This window comes from Perognathus longimembris, chromosome 11, assembly GCF_023159225.1.
Source record: "Perognathus longimembris pacificus isolate PPM17 chromosome 11, ASM2315922v1, whole genome shotgun sequence".
In the NCBI taxonomy this organism is placed as follows: Eukaryota; Metazoa; Chordata; class Mammalia; order Rodentia; family Heteromyidae; genus Perognathus; species Perognathus longimembris.
This window is the reverse complement of record NC_063171.1, coordinates 39,512,683-39,524,754: the sequence shown is the minus strand read 5'-3', so window position 1 is coordinate 39,524,754 and position 12,072 is coordinate 39,512,683. Positions and strand designations below refer to the sequence as shown.

Sequence of the window (12,072 nt, the reverse complement as noted above, 5' to 3'; positions counted from 1 at the left end):
TCAAATAATGTCACCCTGCTCTGCTTAGGCAGGGCTAAGATGTCTTTGGCAAATGTTGGTTCAGCCAGAACGGATGTGCCAGGCTGACCTAAACTAGACATTAACTTGAAGAAAAACTTCTGTGAAAGGGCAGGTACTTCTAGGCATTGACACACAGTGAGACCAAAGGAGGATACTCTTAGGAGAGAAACAGAAAAACACAATGCCTATGTGTATCAGATCATAAAAAAATATCAAAACTTCAGGAAATGAAAACAAGGGTTTTTCTTTTTTGCTGTTTTATGTTGTTCTGTTTATATGTCTTTGGGAGTATAAGGGCAGGCACAGAAATGGAGACACAGGCCTGGGAATATGGCCTAGAGGTAGAGTGCTTGCCTCATATACATGAAGCCCTGGGTTCGATTCCACAGCACCACATATATAGAAAAAAGCCAGAAGTGGCACTGTGGCTCAAGTGGTAGGGTGCTAGCCTTGAGCAAAGTGAAGCCGGGGACAGTGCTCAGGCCCTGAGTTCAAGCCCCAGGACTGACCAAAAAAAAAAAGAAAAGAAATGAAATGGACACAAAGAACGAACAAATGGTACTCACTGGACATTGTGTTGCAAATGAACTATACATCTGGGTTGTTTCCATACCTTGGCTATTGTGAATAGTACAGCAATGAAGATGGATATGCAGGTGTCCAGATCATATCCTAGTTTATGATGCTTAGGGTAGATACCAAGGAGTGGTATGTGTGCTGGGTTGTAGGGAAGGTGTATGTTAATTTTGGGGGGAACCTCCAGACTTTTCCAGAGTAGTTGTACTAATTTACATTCCCACCAACAGTGCAGTAGGGTTCCCCACATCCCTGCCAATATTTGTTAGAATTCAAAATGTTGGCCTATCAAACTGGGGTAAGATGGTATTTATTTCAGGGTTGTTTGCATTTCCTTTATAGCCAGGGATGAGCATTTCCTCAAATTTGTCATTCTTACCTCTTCTGAGAAGTCTCTTAGCTCACTTGCCCATTTAGTAGTTGGCATATTAAATTTGGGACAGGTTTCTTGAGCTCCTTGGAATATTAGGCCTTTGATGTATTGATGGTAAATATCTTCTCCCAGTTGGTTGGCTCTCTAGTTTAGTAACTATATCCTTAGCTGTGCAGAAACTTTTTTTTGTGCCAGTCTTGGGCCTTGAACTCAGGGCCTGAACACTGTCCCTGGCTTCTTTTTGCTCAAGGCTAGCACTCTACCACTTGAGCCATAGCACAACTTCTGTTTTTTTCTATATATGTGGTGAAGAATCGAACCCAGGGCTTCATGCATACAAGGCAAATGCTCTACCACTAGGCCACATTCCCAGGAAGTTCCTGCCCATACCTAGTCTAGTGTCTCTCCTACTCTCTCTTGCAGTAGTTTCAGGTCTGATGTTGAGGTCTTTAATCCACTTTGAATTGATATTCATGCATTGTAACAAGCAGGGATTCACTTTTAGTGTCCTGCATATGGCTGCCCACTTTCCCCAACACTAATTGTTGAAAAGCCTGTTTTTTCCACTGTATGTCTGGCTCCTTTGTCAATTATCAGATGACTTAGGTATGTGGTTGGTTTTTTTGGTGCCAGTTCTGGGCTTGAACTCAAGACCTGAGCATTGTCCCTGGCTTCTTTTGCTCAAGGCTAGCACTCTACACTGCGCCACTTCTTGCTTTTTGTGTATGTGGTGCTAAGGAATCAAACCCAGGGCTTTATGCATGCTAGGCAAGCACTCTACCACTAAGCCACATTCCCAGCCCAATTATGTGGTTTTATTTCTGGGTCTTCTAACCTGTTCCACTATTCATCAGGTCTACTTTTGTGCCAGTGCCAAGCTGTTTTTGTTATTATGGCTGTGTAGTAGAGTTTGAAATCTGGTACTGTGATACTGCCTACACTGCTTTTGTCTAGAACTGCTTTGGCTATTCTTTAGTTGTTCCATATGAATTTTGAGATTGTTTTCTCTTAGTAAAGAACATCATTGGGATTTTGATGGGGATTGCAATGAATTTGTCTATCACTTTTGGCCATTTCCACAATACTGATTCTACCAATCCATGAAGAGGGAAGGTCTTTCCACTCCCTTCACACTCTTGAGGGCAAGGGACAAATTGCACCAAATGGCACTGTTTTAGAAACTATTTTGGGTCACTACCCTTGGGAAGGCACCATGGCAGGTCTGTCTGATGTTGGTACAACCTAATAGAATAAGGGTTAGGGATGTTGGTCAGTGGTACAGAGCTTGCCTGGAATGTGCAAGGTCCTGTGTTCAAGCCCAAGGATTGGATGAAGGGGGGGGGAGGGAACACTCCCCTATTAAAAAAGTAAAAACTGCAAAAATCATCTCCAGAGCTTTCACTCGCACTGTCTATTGTGTCAACTAGTCCACTTCCCAGTGGCCTTTTAGAAGTGCTCTTCATGTCATCCCAACATCCCTGGGTCCTGCTAGCCTAGTCATAAACCACGAGGGCATGTAAACAAACCTCCAGGGCTAGTGGCATCCATCTCTGTAAGGGTGGGAGTCTAGAGTCCCCTGCTTAGTGTCCAAGGCCTTTCTCACTATCGTACCCCCAGGGAACTGTTAATACCACAGATAGAAGTGTGTGGTGAGCCAGCCCTATCTGTGCAGGATGCATTTAAAGCTGCTCTGCAGATGTCTGAAGCCACAGATAGCACTGAACCCTAATATGTTGCATTCTGTATGTATGTATGTGTGTGTATGTATGTATGTATATATATATGGGGAAGTTTAATTCCCAAGTGAGTCTCAGCAAGAGAGTAACAATAACTAATTTCTTTAAAAAACACAGAATAATTGTGGCAAAAAAAAAAAAAAGAAGTGCTCTCCGGCAGCCTCTACATCCCAGCAAGGTTCTTGAACAGAAAGGACAGTGGACAAGTGAGCTTGGGGTCTTTATTAAGTGATGCTTGCGTCTCAGTCTCTGCCAAGAATTAGGGGTGGGGTGACCCCACTGCCCTCAGGTTTTCCTAAAACATGCTGTCTTCAAGGAGGGAGGCATGAGGCCTACTCCTCCAAGCATAGCCCTGGAGATAGGCCAGCACTGGAGTGGGGAAGGCAGGAAAGAGATCCATCCCCCAGGCCCACCATGCTTCCAGCCTGAGAGGAGAGGCTGAGGCAGCCCTAGCCAAAGCCTCCTCCACGGCCCTGCTCTCAGAGCACCCATTTACTGTCCTGAGCTATTCATGATCTCTGCTCCCACTTCTTCACAACACTCCCAAAGCCAGCTCTTGCTCAGCCCTACCAGGCCTCCAGACCTGGAGACAAAAGGAGAGGAAGTCCATCAGGACAGAGGCCCTGACCCAGGAGCTCCCTGGAGCACCTCCTTCCTGCCTCCAACAGAAGGTTGGCCCTTTGTCTTCAGCATTCCTTAAATAGTAAGGGAGGTGCCCTCACCTCTCACTGGTACCCCAACTCAGCACAGCAGCTACGAGCAAAAAGCACAACTGTAGGGCTGGTGGGCCAAGATACCACAGTGGCATACAGGCCAGCCTGCCTGCGACCCTGAGTGGGCCTCTCCCTGCCCCGAAAGCTGTGCAGAGGCAGGCGGGAAGCAGAAGTGTGGCCTCTGGGCATGTGGCCCCTGTGGCAGGAGAGAACACAAACCCGGCCTTGCTTTGAGCACAGGCCATTCCAGGGTCTGTTTCCTTAAGAGCCTTCTCGGCTGGCTCCTGGGTTGCTCTGCCCCCAAAAGAAAGATGAAAGGAGGAAGGGTGGTCCTTGAGAAGGGGAAGGGTCTGCAGAGAACCACTCAGACATCTGGTATTGCCCAACTGCCCCAGGACCTGGAGGGTCCAAACTCCTGGCCCCAGCCACCCTGCATCATTGATGATGACAAAGGGCCCCTTCTGCCATCTTTGCCCCTCAGGGGTACAGGATCTGAGGCATGCCTGTCATCTGTCCCTGGGGGACAGCAGGAGGGCAGTTTGGCTAGGGACCCACAAGCCTCTTCTGCTCCAAGCACTTCCCTCACTTTCCTGACATTTTCTTGGCAACAGGGGGACCCCACCCTCCCAGCTGGATCCTGGGCCCTCCCTGCAGCCTCTGTGCAGCTGGGCTTCCTTCCTGTGTGCGTGGGAGTCCTCGTGTGGTGGGGTGACTACAGGTGGTGTTCCTGGCTGCCAGGGAGAGCAGGAGAGATCTGGAGTCAGCCCCACTACAGGGCTTTGGGGTCAGTCTCAACCAATCTCCTTCCACTGCTTGTAGAAATCCAGAACATTCTTGACGTCTACGCTGGCATGGGCAGCGGCCTGCAGGGCTGCCTGTGCAGTGAGAGAAGGAAAGATGGGGAAGAGTTTAACCTTCTGAACTGTGAACGGGTCATTGGGCGGGCTGAGAGGGATAATAGAAGAAAAAAGGCAGCTTGTCTGGAGCGCTTGAGAATGGATTTCTCTGGCACCTCTTCCCTTATACCTCCCCCCACCCCCACCCTCCCACAGCTGAGGACTGGACTCGGGGCCTTGCACTTGCCAGGCAGGCGCTCTTCCCCTGAGCTAAATCCCTAGCACCCTGGCACCTCTTCTCTATAGTCCACTTCACCTGCATAGGCCCAGACAATGCACGGGGGTTGTCCAGTAGAAGACCTGTGATGATGGTCACCATGCCACTTGGGTCCTCCTCTCCTGTTCCCTGTGCCAGAGTTAGCTGTTTGCAGCTATCCAGGATTTTATAGAGTGTCCTGGGGCAGGGGAGAAGATCTAGCATTAGCACAACCTGAAAACGAGGATCTCCAGGGGGAAGGGCTGTCTGGGGACTGGAAGAGCAACAGAAGACAGCTGATGGCAGTGGGTCCTGGAAAATGGGCCTAGAGGATGAGCTTGGGGAAGCAGGCAGAGGCACCCACAATCGGGCGCCAGTGGCTCACACCTGTAATCCTAGGCACTCAGGAGGCTAAGACATGAGGACCACAGTTCAAAGCCAGCCCAGGCAGGAAAATCCGTGAGACTCTTATCTCCAAATAAAGACCCATGACCACCACCACCAACAACAACAACAAAAAAACCCAAGAGATGGGTCCACTGAGTAATGCTGAGCCCAAGCACCTTGGTTTCAAAGGCTGACCAGCTGACCCCACCTGCAGAGGCAGAGGAATCTAGGGCTGGAGCAACTAAACCTGTCCTGCTCCGAGGGAAGTTCATGGAGTTGCTAGCAATACCATCTTCTGACAGAAGCTCTGGGATAAAGGGCTGAAAGTTTTACCAGGCATCTGTGTCCTGCCTCTTCAGCTTATGCCGCTCAAAGCTCTTTCCCACCTCTTTCTGGCAGCGAATGTACCTGCAAAGGAGCCGTAGAATGAGGCAGGGGTAAGGGACAAGGAGGCACCTTAAACAAAGCAGGCTATTGTGGCTCTAGACACCTGGTTTCGCAGGAAAGGGTTATCTGGAGCCATTTTGAAAGTGGCTTCCTGGACACAGCCAGTTTACTGTTCTCCTCTGATAGAAGGGATTTTCTGGTTCCTCCCAGGGGAAGGTCTGGGAGAGCAGAAGCAGCAGATGCTTTTCTAGTTGGGGCTTCTGAAGACAATGTCCAAACAAGCCAGCTTTGTGTAGTTTCCAGGCCAGGCAGGTCTGCCAATGGGGAGGACACTCTTTTCCTATCCCCTATACTCCCTGCTGAGTTTTCCCTCAGTCCCAAAGGTCACAAGGCTGGACCTGGACCTGGGGTGAGCACCTGCAACCGCTGCCACCTTCTCCTCCCCAAAATGCTCCACCTGGCTACCCTCTAGCTCAGTGAGGAGGAAGGAAGCCCTGGATAAAGGTAGGCACTCCACCCTAGGTGATCCTGGTCCCAACCCTCATTCAGTAGAGCTCCTGCAAAGGAGTCCAGAGCCTAGAGTCAGGGTGGATGTCATGCCTTTCTCCCAGTATCAACAAGCTTACCTTAGAGGAAAAGGACATAGCACGGTGCTACCCACAGGGCTCTTGGCTCCTCTGATCACTCACTAGTTCAGTAGCCAAGACTCTGACTGATTAAGGTGTGTCTAACCCACAGAAAATAAACTGCTCCTGCATCCTAAGCACACGCTATACAGATGACAGACGCAAGATCCACACAGGTCTAGCCACCTGTACTCACCTGTTTCCTTTCTTGAACTCTGCTTCCAGGTACCGGATCCCATCCCGGGCCCCTGGGTGTTCCTTTTTCAGCAAATCCAGGCCATCAATCACTGGTGGACAGGGTAGGGTGAGGAAAGACAAAACACTGGGCTCAGATTGCCAATATGGGCTCTGCAGGAAGTACCTGGACTCCAAATGGTATGCGCCACCAAAGGAACTTAAAAGGCTCTTGAACTTCTTTGAAATCAGATCCCTCTGCTAGCAATGTAATTGGCAATTTGTTAAGTGCTTTACATTTTCTTATCTATTTCTCTCTACTGTCTTATAGGCAGGGTTTACTGCAGACTGTTACCCCACAAATGAAATGACTGGGTTCAGAGGTAACAGAACTTGACCAAGGTCACTATATAACCTGAACCCAAAATAAGGGTTTCTCAATCCCTTCAGACACACTCTACTGACCCCTACCTCCTTAATATACTTACCTGTCCTTGGGATGATGACAATGAAGCGGCCACTAGAGGCCAGCTGGCGGATGACAGGGAGATGGTGGCAAAGGGCTGGGGTATCAGGGACGAGGTAGGGAGACATAGCTGACTGGGCCTTGGGCTGCTGCAGGCTTCCCTCCAGCTGGGAGACCTCGAGCTGGTGAGAGAAGGAGTAGGTGGAGTTGCATGGGGCCCTGCGGCCTGAGTAGAAGGAGAGAGCAAGAGAAACCAGGCAGCCAGCAGTGAAGTGGCTATTATAGGGCATCTCCTGTTGCTGGGGACAGGAAAATCTTTTTATCAATAATCTGGCTGGGGAGGGGAGGATAATAGGCAGAAATAAAGTTTAAGGGAAAGATTATTTATTTATTTATTTTTTGGCCAGTCTTTGGGCTTGGACTCAGGGCCTGAGCACTATCCCTGGCTTCTTTTTGCTCAAGGCTAGCACTCTACCACTTGAGCTACAGCACCCCTCCTGGCTTTTCTATATATGTGGTGCTAAGGAATCGAACCCAGGACTTCATGTATACGAGGCAAGCACTCTCTACTGCTAAGACACATTCCCAGCCCCAAGGGAAAGATTTTTAAAAAGGAAAAAGAGACAGAAAAGGCAGAAAAAGGGCACAGGTTCAGTCAAGGCAGGGCAGTAGGGACACTAATCTGGAGATCAGGAAGGTGATTGGGAAGAAGCAAAGAGATGCAGTGGCAGAAAGTATTAGTCTGCAGTTAAAGTGGAGAACATCTGACAGTGAGTTTAAACAAAAGCTAGAACAAGAACAGGAGTATTTGGCTGATTTCCTACCTGTAGTCGTAGCTGAGCCATGTCTCTCATGAGTCTATTCCGGCGAGCTTCCTCTTGTGCCTACGAGGAAAGTGAGGTTTTGAGGAAGTAGGGAACATCCCTCCTCCAAAGATCAGAAAGACCAAGTGGCCTTTGTAGGATCTGAAAGGGGTGTGACTCATGTCCTGTCCTGTCGTTCCTATTACAGGAGGGCAAGGGAAGAATATAAAAGGAAACATCCTTTGGTGCATTTGACAACCCTTCTAGCCAGCCACTGAAGGCCATTCCATGTAGCCCTGAGGGGAGAGAGCAGACAGGTGAGTACTATCACCATGCAGGATACCACCTGGTTGTGTGCCAAGACCTGATCTCTGCTCCTCTGTTCTTCCTAGCTGGGTCTCCCTCCCCTCTAGAGGATATTAACCAGGCACCCACCAACTTCTATCATCATCCCTTGCTAATGTCTTCCAATATGCAGGCTCAGCCCAGACCTGCTCAGCCTCATGTATCTACCTGCTCCCTCACACTTAATTTTCCCTTCCATATGCCCTCACTTGCTAAGTGAACCGTCATATGCCTGAGTCATAAAGCTCACAACTATGTTTGTTTCCCTCTCAGCACAGGTTATTAACCTGATCAGTCCCTATCAACTAAACCCCTTGATCAGCATCCCAACCCTTCTACCTCCCTCTACTTGCATAAAAATTCAAGTCAAAGATAACATCTCTTTCCTTGGCCATTCCAACACCCTCATTACTGTCAACCCTTTTCTCTAAAAGCAATTATAACAACCTTTTTTTTTAAATAGCAACCTTTTAAAACCATCTGATGCCCATCAGCCCAGCCTGAAAGTCTTTTTTTTTTTTTTAATGAATTTTCTCTATTCTGGATAAAGCCTAAACTCCTTAACATGGTCTGAACATAAAGAAGGTTGGAGCTGTAATCCTGTAAGATATAGGAGCCACCAAAGGCTCCTACTGAACCATCAGATCTCATTTTAATCACGATACCACACCCAACAAACCCAAATTGAAGGAAACTACAAAATAGACCAATTGCCTTCAGAAGGGTCAAAGTTGTGAAAAACAAGGAAAAATACGAATTGTCACAGATTAGGGAATTTAGGTGTAAAAATATAATGTGGGAGCCTTCACAAAACTGGGAGGGAAAACTAGTAAAACAACAGTCTATGGTTATAGTAGTACTTCTATTTCAATTTCCCCCTCGATTAATTCCTATGGTTATACAAGATCCAGTTCCATCATTGTAGACTCCTGCACAAAAAAGAATTGTCCTGCTCAAAATGCCCACAGAGTCCATCTGGCAAGTACTGGTAGAGGAAGAAAGAACAAGAGCAGACCAGAGTGCAGAGGCCACTTCTTCACAAGCCAGTTGGCAAACTAGCATGAAGGGAAGCAGTGTGGACAAGCTTTCCCTCTTGTCACTGCAAAAACCAAGCCTGTGAGACTTACTTTTATGCCAAAATTGTCATTATGAAACTTCATGTTCCCTCTGGGAGTGTAGATCAAATGATGGACTAATAGCACAAAGCCCTGAGTTCAAACTTCAGAACTGACAAAAGGAAAGGAGGGCAAGGGGAGGAGGAGAGAGGAGGAAAAGGAAAGGGAAAGGAAGAAACCCTATGTTCCAGAAAGGAAATAGAGCTACTTGTGTAGCTCCCCCAAGGAGAATTGGACCAATCCAAGGTTCTGATATAGTAGTGCAACAGCTTACACAGATGTGGGAAGAGTAGGTGCAGTGGTTCCTGGTAGCCACTGCTCTGCAGAGTACTTGCCCCTAAATCAGCGTAACAGCCAGGAGAAGAACTCAGGTGTAGCAGTTGGACCATGGCAGCCTATGCCAATAAATGCAGAGTTTGATGCCAATCCTGTCTCAAAAAAACACAATAGGGCTGGGAATATGGCCTAGTGGCAAGAGTGCTCGCCTCGTATACATGAAGCTCCTGGGTTCGATTCCCCAGCACCACATATATAGAAAATGGCCAGAAGTGGCGCTGTGGCTCAAGTGGCAGAGTGCTAGCCTTGAGCGGGAAGAAGCCAGGGATGGTGCTCAGGCCCTGAGTCCAAGGCCCAGGACTGGCAAAAAAAAGCAGGCTGGGGCTGGGGATATGGCCTAGTGGCAAGAGTGCTTGCCTTGTATACATGAAGCCCTGAGTTCAATTCCCCAGCACCACATATATAGAAACGGCCAGAAGGGGCGCTGTGGCTCAAGTGGCAGAGTGCTAGCCTTGAGCAAAAAGAAGCCAGAGATGGTGCTCAGGGCCTGAGTCCAAGCCCAGGACTGGCAAAAACAAAAACAACAATAAAACAACTGGGTGCCAGTGGTGCAAAGGCACTTATTGTACTGAATGTACACTATGTAAAAAATGAACTATGTAACTTATGAGTATGAGCAGGAGGAGGGAAATGGGGGAGAACAAAAGGAAGGGAGACATTGTCCAAGAAGAATTGTACTCATAACCTGAGTTATGAAATTGTAAGCCCTTTGTTCAACTACTTAATAACAATAAAAAATTAAAAACAAAAACAAAGCCAGATGTTCATGGATCACACCTGTAATTCTAGACACAGAAAACAGAGATATGAGGACTGTGGTTCAGCTAGCCCAGGCAGGAAAGTTTGTGAGATTCTTATCTCCAATTAACCACCAAAAAGACAAAAGTGGAACTATGGCTCAAGTGGTTGAGCATTAGTCCTGAGCAAAAGAGCTCAGGAACAGCACCCAGACCCCAAGTTCAAGCCCCAGGGCTAGCACAACATACAAAAAATAAATAAATAAAATAAATAATTCAGGGCTGGGCACCAATGGCTCATGCCTATAATCCTAGCAACTTAGGAGGCTGGATCTGAGAAAGATTGAGGGTCAAAGCCAACCAGGGCAGAAATGTCCGTGAGACTCTTATCTCCAATTAACCAGCAAAAAGCCAGAAGTGGAGGTATAACTCAAGTGGTAGAGTGCCAGCTGTGAGTGAAAAGCCTGAGTGAGAGCAAGAGCCCTAAGTTCAAGCCATAATACCAGTATAAAGCAAACAAATTCAGGTTTGGGGTTTTAGAGTACAGCTCAGTAGTATAGTGTTTGTTTGCATAGCATGCACAGGGCCCTGAGGGAAAAATTAAAACAAGTAAACAGAGGAACTCAGGTTTGTTCAACCCCAGAGTCCTAGCTCAGTCTTGGGGTTTGCTTGAATTTAAGACCTGAGTGCTATCCCTGAGCTTTTTTTTTTTTTTTTTTTTTTTTGCAGATGTCCAAGAGCTTGAACTCAGGGCCTAGGCACTGTCCCTGAACTTCTTTTGATCAATGCTAGCGCTCTACCACTTGAGCCACATAGACTTTTTCTTTATGTGGTACTGAGAAATCGAACCCAGGGCTTCATGCATGCTAGGCAAGCACTCTACCACTAAGCCACATTCCCAGCCCAGAGCTGTTTTTGTTCAAGGCTAGCAGTCTACCACTTGAGCTTTTCTGAGTAGTTTATTAGACATAAGAATCTCATGGACTTTCCGGCCCACGCTAGCTTTGAAGTATGATACTCAGATCTCAGCCTCCTGAGTAGTTAGGATTGTACGGGTATGGGCCACAGGTACCCCGCTTGTTTTTTGTCTACTGTACAAAATGAGGATGCAAAGAAACCCTGTCACATGGCCACTGCAAGGGTTAAATGAGGTCCCCTGCAAAATGGACTCTGTACCCAAAAAGCTTCTAGTGACAAGGGGTTGCAACGTGACAATGAAAACACTCCTGCCACTGAAGGATGAGGGACTTAGGCAGAGCAGGAGGCAGCAGAGCCTGTGTTCAGCGTGACCTGGGTTCTCCATTCCCCACAGGAGAGCGGCTTGTAGATGGATGCTTCTCCCTCCCTAAACTCCAATTTTTACAATTAAGTTTTCAGCTAAAGGAAATGCCTGCAAAAACACTTTTTGAAGCTGCGTAACTTCCCTATAACTATTTTTATAACCCCCTGTGCCTTCCCCTATGGAACAGCAATAAAAGGCTTAACACAAAAGGTTTGTTTATGAGACAGCAAGGAAGGGAGTTTCTGGGGAGCAGAGGCCCCTTCCCAGTCTGGCAGAAATATACACAGGAAAAAGGCACAGAGGGTTGGGAAGCTGCTGGCCCAGAGCTAAGGGAAAGAACATAGGGGACAAGATTGGCTTGTGATAAAGAAGAAATCTTGAGGCTGGCTGAGAACATGAACTGTACTCTTGGTGCCAATCACCAACATCCCACATGTAATAATGCCAGTCGGCTCAAGGAGGACAACATGCCCAGGGCTGTGCACACTTCAGTATGAAAACCTGATTGTTGCCCACAAAGTAACAGCTCCACAAGAGAAGGGACTGTTTTGTCCACCACTATAACACGGTGCCTAGAATACTGACAAGTTTAGATCAAGCAGGCTTTCAATATGTACTTGTGGAATTGCTAAATAGGAAGATAACACAGGCCACTTCGTAGTCTCTGGGGCCCCGGTGGGACAGGATCCTAACTGGGACATGATCCTATGTAGTACCTGATACCAACCACCTTCTTCTCCCCTCCCTCCCTAGTCTTGACACCTTTTGAAGGATGGGAGGGAAGACACATAACCTCCCAAGACAATATGCAAAGTGGCTTATATTCACTCTTTCAATCATCACAAAAACCCATATAACTGATAAGGAGACTAACTTACCAAGAATTGGTAAGTGAATTAGAAA

The 12,072-nt window shown here is 47.5% G+C and overlaps 1 protein-coding gene across 2 annotated transcripts in view; it reads right to left on the bottom strand.

Moving 5' to 3' along the window:
* Nucleotides 1-2,913: 2,913 nt before the first annotated feature.
* Smg5 (SMG5 nonsense mediated mRNA decay factor) overlaps nucleotides 2,914-12,072 on the bottom strand; it is a 36,467-nt gene continuing 27,308 nt past the window's right edge. For both annotated transcript variants that reach the window (XM_048356556.1, XM_048356557.1), the window contains exons 17-22: nucleotides 7,376-7,435; nucleotides 6,574-6,733; nucleotides 6,108-6,198; nucleotides 5,232-5,306; nucleotides 4,572-4,710; nucleotides 2,914-4,294 (exon numbers count right to left, since the gene is read on the bottom strand). In XM_048356556.1, coding sequence (XP_048212513.1) covers nucleotides 4,211-4,294; nucleotides 4,572-4,710; nucleotides 5,232-5,306; nucleotides 6,108-6,198; nucleotides 6,574-6,733; nucleotides 7,376-7,435 — 609 coding nt within the window. In that variant the 3' untranslated portion in view covers nucleotides 2,914-4,210. The remainder of the gene's footprint in view (nucleotides 4,295-4,571; nucleotides 4,711-5,231; nucleotides 5,307-6,107; nucleotides 6,199-6,573; nucleotides 6,734-7,375; nucleotides 7,436-12,072) is intronic.